This window comes from Numida meleagris, chromosome 6 (genome assembly GCF_002078875.1).
Source record: "Numida meleagris isolate 19003 breed g44 Domestic line chromosome 6, NumMel1.0, whole genome shotgun sequence".
Taxonomy (NCBI): domain Eukaryota; kingdom Metazoa; phylum Chordata; class Aves; order Galliformes; family Numididae; genus Numida; species Numida meleagris.
The window spans coordinates 3,731,319-3,748,233 of record NC_034414.1 but is presented as its reverse complement, the minus strand read 5'-3'; the positions used below and the strand labels follow the sequence as shown (position 1 = coordinate 3,748,233).

General features: G+C 41.4%; 1 protein-coding gene across 1 annotated transcript in view; it reads right to left on the bottom strand.

The window, feature by feature from the left end:
• The window catches only part of SLC6A5 (solute carrier family 6 member 5), a 29,288-nt gene continuing 20,772 nt past the window's right edge, over positions 8,400-16,915 (bottom strand). Inside the window, exons 15-17 of the mRNA XM_021402059.1 lie at positions 13,072-13,172; positions 10,369-10,536; positions 8,400-8,555 (exon numbers count right to left, since the gene is read on the bottom strand). Coding sequence (XP_021257734.1) covers positions 8,400-8,555; positions 10,369-10,536; positions 13,072-13,172 — 425 coding nt within the window. The remainder of the gene's footprint in view (positions 8,556-10,368; positions 10,537-13,071; positions 13,173-16,915) is intronic.

The window sequence follows — 16,915 nt, the reverse complement described above, 5'->3', positions numbered from 1 at the left end:
CAGCTTGCACACAAAAAATATCAGTGTACATTTGGAGAAAGCTAGAACGACACAAACAACAAAATAAAAAATTAGATGGAATATAAGGAAGAAGTGTTTTACAGTGAGGGCGGTGAGGCACTGGCACAGGTTGCCCAGAGATGTAGTGGAATCCCCATCCCTGGAGACATGCAAAGTCAGGCAGGACGGAGCACCTGGTGGAACTGGACGTGTCCCTGCTCATTGCGGGGAGTTGGACCAGGTGGTCTTTGAGGGTCCCTTCCAGCTCAAACGATTCTATAAAAAAAAAAGAAAAAAAGCCATTCCCATCTTAGGGGGCAATTGTGCTCATGCACATTTACAATAGTATGATCAGAACACAGCATGGCTGCCTAATTGTTAATTCAGTAAGATCACTGAAAACAGCCATTCCTGGCTGCCAGCAGGGTGTGCACTCCAGGAAACCTCGGCGTGCTCATCCCAGCAGCACCTCAGCCATTCACCTCCAGTTGCACTAAACAGCCTTTGCTCAAAGGTTGCTTTGTACGTTCTTGCTTTTGTTTAGTGTGTGGTGTTATCAGCACTGCTGCTAGCCCTAAGGCATGGAGAGGTGCACATAGTATACACATATGTGTATATGTTATGTAGCCATAGCAACCAGAAAACAAGCTATGGCTCACCCTCAGGTGAAGGCACACCTTTCTATCCCATCCCAATACTCTGATGTAAGAGATTTCTTTCTAGGAAATACAGCTATACATCCAAATCATGGTAGCTTAGCTATATTTGGGTTTCTGAAATAACAAAGCCAGAGTCTACATACACACAAAATCAAATCTAATCCAACTGAAGTTTCACTACAGTTTCCACTTCTAAGCAGAACTGGTGCAGAGAGTTTAGTGGCTATGCAGTGTAAACTGGTATTACAGAACTTTGTAAGACATGTAATTAGCTTTAACCTGAATTCGGATTAAATGATATTTAAAAAATTACCATGGGTACAAGAAAAAAAAAATCACCCTGGCACACTCTCACCTCTGTCGTGGACAGACTGTCATAGAATCGTTAAGGTTGGAGAAGACCTCTAAGATCCCCAAGTCCAACCCCACCCCAGCACAACTGTGCCCACTGACCACACCCCTCAGTGCCACATCCCCATGTTCCTTAAACACCTCCAGGGGTGGTGATGCCACCACTTCCCTTCTCACCCTCCCTGGCTTGTTCTTCTGCTGGCCAGAGCCCACAGGCAACACAGCAAGTAGCCCACGACCTGGGCAGAAGCTCTCTGAGCAGAACAAGCCCCATGACATGGGTCCTCCCCTAGCTCTGTGCCCAGTGATCACCCATTGGCTGAGCACTAGTTATTTTGCATGCATTTTCACTTGTTTATATTGGAGAAGGGTAGAAAGGAAGGACAAAGAAAACCAAAATAGCTTTCTCCCCACCAACACTGTCCCCACACCTACACTAATGGCAACAAATTTCCTTCAGCATCAAAAAAAACCTGATATTCTGGTACGATCTAGTTGGAAATATAAATAGCCACAAGGCGTGACATTCAAATAAGACTTAGAGCTGTGTTCCTGAACATTCGTAGCAATTAAAAAAAAAATCTGATGGCACTTCAGCAAGAATGAAGTGTTATTCCTGGCAAGCTAGCTGGATTTCAGCTCAGATAATATCCCTGTGAAAGACTGTTCTTGCACTGCCAGTTGGACATTGAATGCTTCTTGATTTTGACCTAAATTATTGTGACGCTGCTGGCTGTGTGGTGTTAAGCTGCTAGTTCTTCCAGCCACAAAGCTTGCGGCACTCTGCTGTTTGACCGAGTGTTTCTGACTAGGCCTGCTCTCTCTCCAAGCGGCTCCGATGCTATGTACAGCCCTCGGACAGCAGACAATTACAAGTGCTAAGTATTGCTTACAGCGCTGCCGAGCATGGGCTCAGTTGCCAGTGGACGTGCAGACGCTGGAGAGACGACAGTGCTCGCACCTGGAGAAACACCTCCTACTTCGTGGAGTAGGAAATCTTCTCATTTCGTAAGCAGTAAAAGCCCGTTTCCCGAGGTCTGCTTGGCGACTCATACCGGCAAAGTTTACTTTGCAGGCAGTAGAGGGCAACCATGTACAACAGCACTGATAACGAAATACAAAGTGGGTTTAAGGGGGATGCTGTTACGCGGACCTGTCCTACCCACTGATATGCAGCCCATCACAACTACTCAATGTCAGTTCAACAGGTTGAGGGGACCCATGTTAAGCTGTGCAGTCACATCAGCAGCTAACGAACCCTCCAGCATGAGGCCTGGCAAAGGGAAATCGTTTGTCTGTGTCTGTGTTCAGCCATGGAAGAACGCTTTTTTAATTCCTAAGTGCACGGTTAGATCATGTTCAAAGACCGTCAAGTCTAAATTAAGTTTTGAAACTGATAAATCCATTAGGTTGATACAAGATGTGCCCTTGGGTCTGCAGTTCTAAAGCAGCAGTGCCTACCAGTGACAGCCAAGGACTGCCTCTTCTTCCCCAAATCAATGTGTTGTATCATCGACTCCTATTGTTTGACTTTGGAGATCTGACCAATTCCCGTGCCTCAGTTTTTCCTCCTAACGAGGAGACTAATGACACTCACTTGCCTCTCAGGGCTCCTGCGGTGCTCACTGGTAACTGCAGCCCTCTCCAAGATGAAATCTGTCATACATGAACAATGAATTCCTGCAGTCCTCTGTCATCAGGTCCTGCCACCTCCTCTGTCCACACGCACACTGCTCGGAGAAAGGCAAGTTTACAGGTAAAAAAATAAACCTTTCTGAGGAGAACTGACTTCCAGAACAGCCGGAGCAGTCCATGTGGCTGTTAGGTCATCCTCAGGATGAGGCTTTGCTTGGAATTGCCATCACATTCTTGGCAGAGCTCTCACGTATCATTTGCCACCATATATGATGCTGTGTTACGATCAGATATCACACTTCAGCTATCGTATTTTGGGAATGCTTATTAAAAGCTCTTGTTTCCCAGCAGAGGAATAGGTCAGATTAGTATCATTAATGTCATTAAGTATCATTAGTACAGCAGTATTGTGGCACACGCTGCTTTGCATTGCACACACTGCTTTGCATTGCGCTCACCACAGGGCAGGAATTCAGCTTTAAACAAAAGGTGTGATAACATCAGGAAACATGGGCTTACGCCTTCACTCTTCTGTCCCCTTTCACCTTCCATTTGTGCCTCCATCTGATATGAACCTCCATTGTTTGTAACAATTCAACAATCTTTGGGGTGACTTAATTGATGGGATGAAAAGGATTTAAACAAAGCCAGTTGGTCCTCTGATAAGCAATCAATTATTCCACAAGCTCCTGAGCACGCAAACAGTTACAAACCCAGCCATTTAATTGATTCTTGTTTCTGCAGCTGTGCAATATCTCCCTTTCCCAAGAGGGCTGTTTCCAGTTGCTGCTCAAGGTTTCTAACAATCAAATGGATCAATTCTGCAGATACCTTAAGGCTGTGCGTTAAGTAAGAATGATGTTTGTAGTGTGCGTTGGGTGGGGAAAGAGAGCAGAAAATAAAATCTATTCACCAGGAAATGTTAAGTAATTTTGTTTTAAACACTGGACATTTATTTAGAGTCTTTAGAGCCCATACATTATTGAATAATTTTAATTTGTCACATCCAAATATAATAGGCAAATATATAATACAATAAATTGCATTTGTAGACATAAATACAAAATTTGAGGTAGGGCCTCAAGAATAATGACTTCTTAAATGAATAACGTACAGCATTACATTATGCACTACATGAGATATGTATGATGCAACCTTAGTAACATAATACATCTTCTCCACATACAGCTAATGAAGGAAAAAAATCAGTGACCTGGTTAGGGTACATATCTTTATCCATAGGCAGCAGTACCCCATAGAACGCCTGTAAATATATATATATATATATTTATATATGACATTACGCAAGTAATTAAGATTTAACCCATCAGCGATGGGTCTGTAGTAAAGTGCCATAGGACACAGGGAGCAAATTCTCAGCTGGTGTAAATTGTCACAGCTCCAAACAAAGCTGTGATAATTTATACCACCTAAGCATCCACCTTACAAGGTAATACTACATAGTATAAATGACAGATAACACATTTTAGTCAATCTATAATTTCCCTAACAATGGAAGATAGCTATAAGGCAAATGGTTACCTGAAGATGCAGTTAGGTATTATGGGCAAATAATAATATTGCAAGCGATAAGGCCCAGCCTGGTTCTCGCCTTAAGTTAAACCCATCCGGAAAACCTTCCCTCTTTGGTGATAGGCTGCCTGAAGGCAGAAACCATAAATAACCCACCCACTCCCCTCAAGACATCAACCCGAGTCCCTCTGGAATATCAAGATCTGGCCATTTTACGAGTATCTGATGTGCAAACAGCTTAATTACCAACTAACACAGGCCTGGTCATCACACCAGGCACAGCAGCGTTCATGGCGAAATGGAGATGCCTTCTGGGAGGCCTCTTGCCAAAAGCTCTGCAGCCTGCAACCCACGCTCTATACCAGTCTTTGACTGCAAGAAAAAGTGGAGTTGCAGAAGAATAAAACAACAGGAAATCAAACTGTCATAAATATGCAATTGCTTTTGTCACAGGCAGCAAGAAATCATATTATCCATATAACTCCACATACATTCAAAAAAGACCAAAAGATATCTAAAATGAATCAGCGTTTCAAATTTCATGGGAAGGGATAGCCACAGCGCATTGAAAGCGATGACCTTCAGTGCCGAGGCACATCTAATGCAGATATCAAAGTGGAGCAGAACCTAATAAAAAAATAATTTGACCCAATTGAACGTCATGTAAAGACAATCCAAGCCTCTCAATTAAAGGTCATTTTGTTAAACCCTTTTCTTGGGAACAAAGTGCTGCCATGTCTAGTTGAAACACAAGTTTTGAATGTTGCATATTAAAAGCACTAGTAGGAAGACCCCAAAGAATTTAAAGATGGCGAACATTTGCATTGTGATCTTTAATGCATATAACAGTGCATTTCAGCTCATTCAGAAGTTCAATTTCATTTCAAATAAAGTATATGCAACAAAACTAATTCTCACCTAATTTGAACATTTTTACTCATGAGATAGATAGATCTGCAAGTACGCATATCACATTTTTACTAATATGGCTTTTTCCCCTCCATTTTTTTTTTAATCTTTAAAGATCTTTACTGGTACTTAATTAGATACTAAATTTATTTTTAGAAAATTATCAAAGTACATGCAAACTTTTCTAGAACATACTAAACAAAGTGCATTCCCAAACTGCAAGGTTACTTCTCATTTAAAGAGGACACTGCTGGTTAATTTAATCTCAACATTCAGATTTGGTCAGTTAACTTTTTTTTAGAAGCCTAGCATGAAAAAATTCTGCTTTTAATATACCATGAAAATTTCATATCTTTGGCGACTTCCTTTTTTCTCCACTCTCTCTGAGTGTTTTTGCACGCCCAGTATTGAAGGTCGAAGCCAAAGACAAAAATCAACTAGAAGAACATCACTCTCTACTATCTGTCTTCAGAGTTTCAAAGTCAAGCCTAATCCTGTGAGAAGGACTCAACGAGCACAGGAACAGCACAAATTAAAATCACGCAGATTAATTATAGACTTCATGGAAAGCAATTTTTCATACGTATTTCATTTTGGCAATCCAAGCCAAAGCACAGATATCATCAGCTAGCAGTATTCCTTCAAATGATATCTCTTATTCTAAGGTAGACAGCAACTAACTTCCTCATACTGAGAGGATCCTATTGTAATTAGTTAATTCCGGTTCCAGTGCACATCCTGAGACAAAGATAGGATGTGAAAGGATTCAGAAATATTACATTATTTGAGCGTGGTTTGTTTTTTTCTTTAAGAGGAACAAGCCTATAGATCTATTATTTTTCATCACAGCATTTACAAAAGGAAACTGGACTGGACTCCAAAAATCAAACCAAGAAGCTAGATACTATCGGTAAAGAGAGGCCTAGAGCTATTTATCCTGACAAAATGGATAAGTCTCACTGACTTAGGTTCCTTTCTTCACCCAGAAGAGTGCCCTCGGCCCCAAGCAGATGTAAGGGCCAAACTTCCATTGCGTCAGCGTGGCTTCTCACACCTGCCTCTGCCAAGAAAATAAAAGCCAGAAGTAAGAATAGAAACCTCCTTAATAAATAGCTGGGGAAGCCGAAAAGGAGGGGCACAGTTTTAAGGCAGCCAAGCTCGCAGTGGGGTCCCATCCCGCTGCCCGATCAGACGGGAACCTGTGGAGCAGAGATTCAGGGGGCAGCACAGATTGCAGCTAAATCCATCCTCAGTGACAGCCCTGACGGTGTTTCACTTGTCCTGCATGAGGATTAAAGGTCTCCAGCAGTGCCTACAATTAGCAACACTAATTGCCCCGTGAAAGAGGAAGTTCAGCAAAATGATTAATATATTTCATATACATATATATATACACACACAGAGAAAACAAGTTAACATGTAGAAGTGTTATGTCAAGGTTTAGGTTTCACCTTGTTTTCTTCTACAGGAATGGAACGACACATCTACTGATCTACGGACACACGGTAACTGAGGATTTACCTGAGACCCTGTAATATGAAGACAGACAGACAACAGAACCAGAGAGAAACTGTCCCCTGAAAGGAAAGAACATTTACTGGCTACCACAAGAGTGTGTGTGGGGAGGGAAAAAACAGGCTAAACTACTCTAAGCTCACCATCTCTACACTGGTTGATAAGATATTTATAGGGACATAAAACATCACTAGTACACACTACATGAACACGAATCACTCTTAAAAAATATCACGTAAGTATGTATAGGATATAACAAGATCATAAAGGTTATTATGTTTTTGCCAATTAGTGAAGATATATTTTTCTCCCTCATTCTAGTGCATTTACAATAAAATGGGATAATTTTCTATTCAGTTAAATAAATGTACTCCTAAAAAGCTCTATTTTTTACTCTGCCCAATAAGTAACAATTATTTAAGTCTAACATTCATATTGCCACACAGAACTGATGCCTAAAATGTAATGATTTAGAATGTCCTATCACTCCTCCCCCCCAGCCCTCATGTTTTGTACATCAGTTGTTGCATCCCTGAGGATGACTGCAGTGGTTAATTGTTGCTTTTTTGTTTTGTTTCTATGTAATGAAAACATTCTAAACAGGAAAAAAAAAAAAGAACTATGTAAACTATGTACATTCCAGAGAATACCACTTTGAAGAATTTATGTGCTATATATGTAGTACATAGACAACTGGGGTTTTGCTATTCCCCATTGGCTGAAAGAGAAGAATACATCTAAAAGTTATATAAAGAAGGAGAATGAGGGGGGACTCACAAGGCTGAACAGCACATCTAACTTCTAGTAAGTGTTGTTGAGTGATGACCAGACTATGCTTAACACTGTAAGAGTACAAAGTTAGGCACAAATTATACGATGGCTTCTTGAGGAGATACTGTAAACAAAAGCAGAGAAACAAGGAAACCGTGTTCAGAGCGCTGAAGAGAGTAAAACCGCAGTCACAATGAACGTATGTGCAGTTGGCCAGCGGAGCCAGGATTCAGATGCTTGGTATAACTGAGTTATTTCCAATGGAAATGACAGATAGCAAATCACAGAAAGAAAAGTATGACCACACTCTAATTGTGATGCCCATGCACCTCAGTCCAGTACTATTTCCAAACCACCTCTTGACTCAAATACAATTTAGCTCCAATCTCAAATGATATTTTCTTTTTTTTTCTGAACTTTGCTTTACTTTTTCTACTCAAAAACATCAAATGGACACAGATCAGTGCTTCTGCTCTGATCCCACATGTTGCTTACTGGCATGCTGTTTCAAGGGTCTCTGCTTGTTGAGATAGCAAGTCCCCAAGGTGAGCACAATTCGTACTCACACAACAACTGTGTGACTATGAGGTGGGATCCGCTCTCAGTGCAAACAAAGCGACTCCACTTATCACGAGAGCCTCACGCTGGGCTAATACCAGGGCTGCAGGAGATCCCCTGCGTTCACTCCCATCCTTCCCTTTGATTACTCTGGTAACGGAATCCTAGCCCCATCTTTGGCTGTTACAAGGGATTTTTGTTTATTCCTATGCAACCCAACAAAACCTGGGATGTAACTCATTGTGCAACATGCTTTTGCTGTTTCAGCCAAAACGTAATACATCATGGGCACCACCTACACTTGGAAATGGACTAGCTAGGTCTCCCCTATGGCATGCAACAGTAAATCCTACTTCTCTAAGCAATCACTTTCAGGCACTGCAGGGAGGAAAAAAAAGTGGTGGGGAAACAAATTGGAAACAAAAGCTGAAAAGGCTGACAATGTTATTGTCACCAAGGTACGAATCATTAGCATTGGGTCCCCAGTTCTATATCCTTCACTGGCAGTTTAAGTCCCAGGGAAGAGGTTCCCAGCGGATCAATCATATTCATGTAACGTTCACCACGGTGCTTGGCCAAGAATGGGCCCCAGTCTGGCTGTGGAGAGCACACCAACTTGAGTCGCTGCAACGTAGGGGAGAAAAAAGAGAGTCTCATTTGGAGTTATGGAGCAGAATCACAGTGCAGAAGAAAGAAGAGCAGGCTCATTTGAGGTTATTGACAATGGCCCTGCAATGCTCCACTGCTCAGTGTTTGTTTTGCACAAAGTTTGCAAGATTAATAGAGGATAATGTGCTCGGATTTTAATTATACAATCTCCCTTGCATTATTTGAGGGGAGCTCAGACCTACAGCTACAGATTGCCAGGCTCACTTACTGAAGGACATGTGCACAATTACTTAGCCCAATTGTCTAAGCAGTGGGTAAGTGCATTAAAATAATTGGATTTCTGTTTAGCATATTTCCCCCAAGTATACAAATGACCAAAAAGTAGTACATTGCTATGAATGAACCAGGATTCTCATTTTGAGATGACAAAATATTTCACTTCTATCCACAGCAAAAAAGAAAGAGGAGAACGTTAACGTGGCAAACAACAAACTTCTTATCTTTCTGCTGATTTCCTTATTGAATATATAATATGATTGGCTATTTACAGATCAAAAGGAAAGAAAACATATTCCTGATGACTTAAGAGGGAGCAATTACATGTTTATTACCCAATAAAGTGAATCAGGCCTCTATATCAGTTATTTTAATCTCTGCTTAATTACCAGTTTGCAACACTTACCTCCCAGATCAACCATAATAATTTTATGAAGCAGACCCAATGTTCAGAAAATACTGGGCTAGGGATGAAATAACTTCAGCGAAAGCCCCTTCAAAACAGGTCCAACTTTTGGCATTTCTTTGGGTGCGCTACAGGAGGGACAGTAAGGGTGGCACCCTACTTTTTCAGACAACCTACCCTAGTACAGTACAGGTGAGTTAGAAGATTTGAAGCATAGCTATTTGTCTCAACAAGAGAAACTTACAAAGCGATGAACAAGCAAATCTAATTTCATGTTAACTCATCTCCAGTAGGAGTAGCTCTCTCTCCTGACCTCTGCACTCCAACATGCACTACACAAGGGCTGAACAGCCCTTTAGACAAGTGGCTTTGCTGCCTAGTGCCAGCTGTGTACTTGGATGCTCTCCCCAGGGTGTCTCGCTGCTTCATGTTAAATTCCTTTGCTCTTTATGAAATGTAAAAATGTGATCTTTTCCCTCTGGCACATGTAGTGTGACACACTGAGAAATCAAGTGAATATTCTATCTTAGTAAATTTTGCTCTCCTTTCATTATTTTTTTTCTAGATGTATAACAGACCCGATGGATTTTGCAGGAGAGCCAAACTGACAAAACTACTATAAGAAGGGGAGATGAGTGTCTGCTCTGTATCCCAAGGAGGGAATGGCACAAGCAGTAGCAGCGAGGACAAGGCAGAACTGAGAAAGACACACAACAGAAGGGGACTGCCACATTTCCAGAGTGGTGTGGGGAAGCAGCAGGTCTCACCCCCTAGTGCTGCGCATGGGGCTCCCTGCAGTGCAGCACGTACCAGGGGCTGGGTGAAGCTTGCTACTTCGACGTGCCACAAAGCTGGGATGACAACTTTCTTCCACTGACACCATTTCCAGGGCTTATGAAATTTGTAACACCTCCTACTTGTCATAAAAGCCATCACTTAACAATTTAGGAGCATTTTGCTGAGAAATGGGGAATAGAAGGTCTGCATTTTAAATCAACTGAGCGTTTCTCTGCAACACAAGGACTAGCTTACCAGCAAGTAAACCTTAGCAGCATTAGCCATTCAATATTACAAAAATCAATATAAAATAAAACAGACAGTCTCCTGTGACCGTATTTTTAAGCAGCAAAAAGTCAGTGGAGTTACCTCAATAAATTTGCCTGGGGCTAGATGCATTTTTATCACAAACATCACTGGGATCCAAATAACTGAGCAGGCCAGCATCAGCCACCCAAGCACCATCGACCAGCCAGGGTAGTGGTAAGCTCCGTAAGTCATCGGTTCCCATTGGTAAAAACTGAAGCAAAGAATAAACTGGAAACAAGGGAGGAAAAAGTCTGAATAAGCAAAACGAGCCTGCTATGCAGCCAAGGGCAGGTATCCATGCACACTGTTGGTCTGCATGGGACATAGACACAAGTGCATGCTGCTTGGCAGGGAGCTCTCACCAAATGTAACAAACAGGTCAGAGACTGAATCTAATGAGTTTCATGGAAATCTTGCAAAATCCCACAAAAATCTCTGTATTTATGCCAGAAGAACTGAAATTAGAATCTGGCCCCTAGAGTAACAGGCTCTATTACATGGTCTATTGGCAGTTTTACCTAATGTGATTATGCTAAGTTACTCCATTTCATTTATGGTATGAATAGCAATACATCTGCTTACATTTGTGCATAATTCAGTAACTTTTGGGAAATGCCTGTGCTTACAATAATTGCACACAGAAGATTTATAGCAGCATAACTAGGTGAAGGCGCATATAAAACGATTGGTTTTATTTCCAGAGATGTGGAGGAGCTGAAAGTCTAATATTAGACTATTCAAATGTATCAAATATTAGTTTTAAAGAAGCCATAATAGAAAAAAATGTATTGCTTGGTTTTGCTCTGCCCATTTCCATAGCACAAAAATGGAATTATGACTGATCAGTCTCAAATTACTTCTCACTCAAAGTTCACTAAGTATTGCAATTGGAGGGAACAGCAGCAGAATGTGGAAACCTGAACTGACCTCGCTTGCTTTCCAAATTTGCTTTTCGTAAGAGACAACATAATTTCCTATTCCCTAGTTGTGATTACTGGCAGCAGCTAAGCGTGCAAGTCTGATCAGCAAAGCAACCAAGCAATTAGCAGAAATTGCCTTATAGTTCACTTCAGAAGTGTAACAATGGTTCTAAAACAGGATCTTGAAAACACCCATTGGAAGAAACAGGTGAAAAAGAAAAAGAAAACCTGTGCACATCTTTTTTAACAAGATACACAAGGAAACATACATTTACATTTATCAAGTCCTAATATTGTTGATTAAACTGGGCTACGCTTTCAGAGTTTTCAAGCATGAATTTCCAAATTATGCCCATATATTGGCACAATCAAAGCACAGCTGCCACCAAGCAGGTGAGCCAGATCTACCAGTTTTCCAAGCATGGCAACCCTACACTTTGGTGAAGACAGTCATGAAAATCTATGCGGCAGGGCAGAACACTTCTACCTCAAATGATTTTATGAACACCTGCAATGTGCCTGTGGGAAAGATTGTTCTCAGCACAGGATGTTTCTTCTCCTCGCAACTCAGGGTTCTGTTGAGTTAACCAAAACCAAGCAGTCCTTTCAAACCCAAATTCCTCTATGCCAATACAGACTTTTTCAGTTTTCAGAAGAAATTACCTAATTCCTGAACTAGCATCACTTGAAAGAAGTAACCAACTATGGAAGAAGCCTTCTACCCCCTCTCCATCCCAAAATTAAAGAACTTCCCAATGTTATCTGCTAAAGAACTGCACACATAGGAACTTCCCAGCACATAGGCTGAGGCACAACTTCTCTGAACAAAGTGGCTGCAAATGACTCTCAAGTCAACATTTTTCCCCTCTGCCTCAGCCAGGTGATGTGTTTCCCAATGTGAGCCCTATCACGAATTCTACTATAAATCTATGAATCCTTGTACAGAATATTTAGCTCCACTGGAAGATACTGAGGTTTGTGAAAACAGCTGAGAGCGTGATTTCATTCTGGTGCCAAAACACAACATGCACTCAAAGAGTATCATTGTATTTCAGATAAAATATAAAGGAAATATTGTGTTAGAGGGACAGACAGTCAACAGAGCTGCTGTATGTTGAGCCCTGAACTTGAAAAAAAGACCAAAAAACCATGCTTCGCAATGGTAAAATGAAGAACACGTCTTCTTTTAGACAAAACAGAGATGCTATGGAAGACACTACTTTGAAGTAAGGCTGTTTTTAGATATCGGTGTGGCAACGTTCATCTTTAAACTTTACATCACATCGTTACAGGTGGGCGGGCAGCAGCACCCGCAGCCCGGGGGAGGAAGAGGAGGAGGAGGAGGAGGAGCCCGGAGGAGGAGGCAGCACTCCCGCTTCCCGCAGGGCACTGTCGCCACCTGCTGTCCTGCGCTGCCACCGGCACGGCGTGCCTCGGGGGAGCCCCAGATCCTTGTCGTAAAGAGGGAGGGAGAAACACTGAAGGGGGCTATATTTATTATTAAGGACACGCGTATTTCAGCCTCTGCAAAAATAGCTCCGTCTTTGCAGAGTGGCTGTCACCGAGATCTCCATGAAACTCTTTCCAAAGCACTTAACATGTCCTCAAACATGTTTTTCCCTATCGGAGCCTGAGAAAACGATTATGTCATTCTCTCTCTATATATACACACACATCAAATACACGTGCCCAGAATAACCAAACCATGCTGCTATGCCATGGTATGCTGTGCCAGCATTTGCTACAAGCAGGGAAGGGCTACAACAGCACCACTGGGAGACCCACCAGCCCAAGAAGCAACAAGAAAAAATGGCAGGAAAAGGCATAAGCAACTTTTGCTTACTGTTAAGATAGTCGGGGTCACAAAGGCCCAACAGACGCGCCAGAATTTACTTGGCTGGAATCCAATCATCATTTCTATATCTTCACAAAACCTTTGCAATCCTGTAAGGTAAATGCAATTAGGGGTGAAATAAATCAGTTGCAATTTGCAGTACAGCTTTTGTGATCCTCCTTATGTCTGATTACAGTAACGAATTGTGACATGTTAGCTGAAAACCTCAACTGAAGGACTCTAACCACAAAGTCAAAAGTGAGACCAGTTCCAATGAACAACTTGATTCCTAAGGATTAAAAACAAAAATCGAGCATTTAGGCAGAGATTAAACACTGAGTTTAGAACCTTTCAGATGGAGACATGATGAGCATGTGCTGATTAACTGCAATTCTGCACATATTTGTTATATTTTGTGAAAAAACTTATTAACAAAAAAATTTAAACGAGCTATTTTAGTTAAAGATGTGTTTAGGTAAGACACCATGTGCAGCCAGTAAAACCAGTCAGCTGCGTACTTGTATCAGCACGGATAATATCTGAGGCTCTGTATACCTCCTGTACTACTTGGGTGTGATTAAATCATCTCGCTTTGACGCTGATCATCTCCTGTTATTTTTCAACCAATAGGTAAGCAATGCTTCGAACTATCAGAGAGCACCAGTAAATCCTTAAAATTCTATTTAGTGTCATTCAAATGAACAGACTGACTGACATGCTGATCCTTCAGGTTATTGTATTGATTGCATCTATATGGTTACTTGAGTTAATTAGAATGCAGAAGATTGGAAAACGCTATTTCAGTCATTTCCACAGTTATCTCCTTGGCCATGCCACCCAATCAAAGCCAGTCTGCATTTCAGCCTGGCTCTGCGCTGCTGTTCATGTCAGTGGTTCCTCCTCACTCCCACAGCTATTTGAAATTTAACCACAAATAATAAAAAAAAAAATTAAGACTGAAACTTGTTCCAGCTCATCTAATGGTGATGAGAAGGAGAAAATCTGGGGTCCTCCATTATGTGGACATTCCAAACTTGGGCCAATTTGATTTGATAAAGCAGGTGACTGTCTCTGCCATTTACATTGTACAAAGCATTATTCTATACCATTTAGTCTCATTTCTATGATGTGGAGACAGGGATGGAGCTTAAATATTGCAGGAAAATCATTCGGAAAAGGAGGAAATTCTCAGAAGAAAAGCAATGGATTGCTTTATGTTCTTAATGCCCTTATAGCCAGCCACTGCAGCTGCTGAACATAAGAAGGGATAATCCCCACATTTTATCCCCCTAATTTAGAAGCTTTTCTGCTGTTATCGAGGAGAAATTAATCTATCCACCTGACTTCTAACAATTAAGAACGGATGGCCTAGCATATAAAAAACAGCAATGGCTCAGTGCTCAGTGGCACAATGTTCAGTATCTTCTGATGCACCTCCAGGAGAGCAGCAGGTACAAGGGCAGCCCTAGAGCTGAGGTTAGCAGTGAGCCCAGAGTAAGCCAGCACAGGCAGATAGTATGCAAGAGAGAAGATGAAAACCGTGTTATTGTAAGGAAGAGATAAAAATCCGGAAATTAAACAAGAAGGCGGTACTGCAAGATCTGCACCTATCTTACTCATTGTGTGTTTCTCCTTTTTGTAACACAAACCTTTGCGTGCCCAGACTGAATGTAACGCCCAGGACTGCTCTGTGACAGACCTGAAGACAATCTTTGCAGCAGTTGGATGACTTGCCCCTCTGCTGTGTTTTCCTGCTTATTCCAGCTCAGAGAACGATCTGCAGCGAGCTACTTGGGAGATGCTCATGCAGCAGCCATCCCTGCAGCACGCTGTGGTAGCAACCAACCTGGTTAAACTGGCTGCAGCAGCAGAAGGTATAGGCTGAAGTGTCCACACAATTTAGAGCTAGTCTGAGTGTCCCTGCTTTGGTCACACTTGGAACTGCAGTGGAGGTTTACCTGATGATGCAGTTATCATAGGATTCTGCCTCCAAAATTTGAGGAAGCTTCTTGCAGATTTGAACAGATTTGTTCAAAACTGTAATTAAAAAAAAAAAAAAAGATGAGCTCCATCTTGGAATTGTTGGCAAAAATTCAGCTTCATGTGCTTTGAAGTACTTGCAGTTCAGGAGCCAATGCATGTAAACAGATGCAGAGATGACACAGTAGGCATCTCCCAGTGAACGACAGAAAATAGGATCAAATGTAAAGGACGGTTTAGGTAATAAAGCCCTGATTCAATCTTACTGCACCTGGTTTCTCCCTCAGATCTGTCAGGCGTGCTGCATGACTGTGGGAAATAAACAATATATCACATTCTGTGTTTCAGTTTCCACCCTCTAAAGTAGGATGATGTATTCAAAGTGCTGCAGGCATAAAATCCATTACAAAGTGCAATGCAAGCTAAAGACAGAATCTGCTTCAAACTTCTGCAGGTAAAATGTTTGGAATGACTGACATACTTCCTACCAGCACACTGCAGCAGCTACCACTCCCTCTGATGATGAGACTTCCTGACAATAGACTGCCAATAAAACGGTCTAGAAGGAGCTTGAATCAAGGTAAGGTAATGCATTTTCAATTCCAAGCAATTTCCTTCAGTGTTTCGCTCAAGCACAAACATCTTTGTGCTTAGCTTTGCCTTACAATATGCAACAGTGGGAATAATGCTGACGATTAAGTTAATACCCACAGCTTTAAGTTATTCTTCACCAATCATGCATCATCATCTAAACAAGTGGAAAACAAACATCTATGCCGGCAAATGAAACAAAAACCTGCACTTGACAGGATAACGTAGCACGGGCTCTCCTGAAAAAAATAAGTGATTACAAGGAAATAACCAAGTGTGCCTCTTTTTAATTTAAAAATCTCAACAAGCTCAGCAAGCGGAACATGTAACAAGAGCTAAAGAAAGATTTATTTCATCATAAAAGCGCCTGCCACTATTCTGCCAGCCTGCTTGCCATGAAGAGTACAAGTGTACAGAGAAAGGTGTCAGTGGAGTGTAAAACAAGTAATTGTCAGAGCTTGAAAATATATTATGCCAATTTTAAGCACTGCTTGAAGGAATTTAACAGGGGCAGCAGTCTCACTTGTATTTGCAAGATACAAATCATGAAGATACAAGCCGTATTTAGATTTAATGCAGTACAAGTACTTACGGTGCATTAGTGGACTGTAAAATAAATCCTTCGTTTTTCGTGCTTAAAGTGGGAGATTTTCAGTGTAAAAAAAAGGTTAATTCCAGGTAATAATCTTTGAAATTGACATATGAAAGACATGACCAACATCTGTTGATTAACAATCAGTTGGTACAGAAAGCACGGAGCAAATGATTTGCCATTTGTCAGATCTTTGCCACATCTGATTACTTTAGAGAAATATGCAACTAAAAAAAAACCTCCTCTGCTCAAATCCTTCCTTAGCAGTGTTGTAGCCATTCTGTATTATTTTATATTTTCCATAAAAATTAGTATTTTAAGGGATCCTGAATGTATTGGGTAAAGCCAAGTAAATCTAACAAAGTGTTGTACCATGAAAGCAGGCTTGCAGTTCTTCTGCCACTCAGTGTTCAAAGGAGAGATAGAGCTGCTATTTTCTTCCTATTTACCTGCATGCTTGTTTAAGAACATGGAGCAAAAGGAATTCCACAGACTGAAGAAGCTTTTGAGCTCTTGAAAAATATTCTATGCAAGGAATTTTTCTCTTGTGTACTGATGGAATGGCCTAAGAGGGCACAGTCTTGGCACAGGCTGAGTGATGCTAATCATAATGCTAGCAAAGAAAAGTGACATCAAGAGCTTTTAGCATGGCATTGTTCAGGTATGTCCTCAGCAAACAGACAAGGAGGA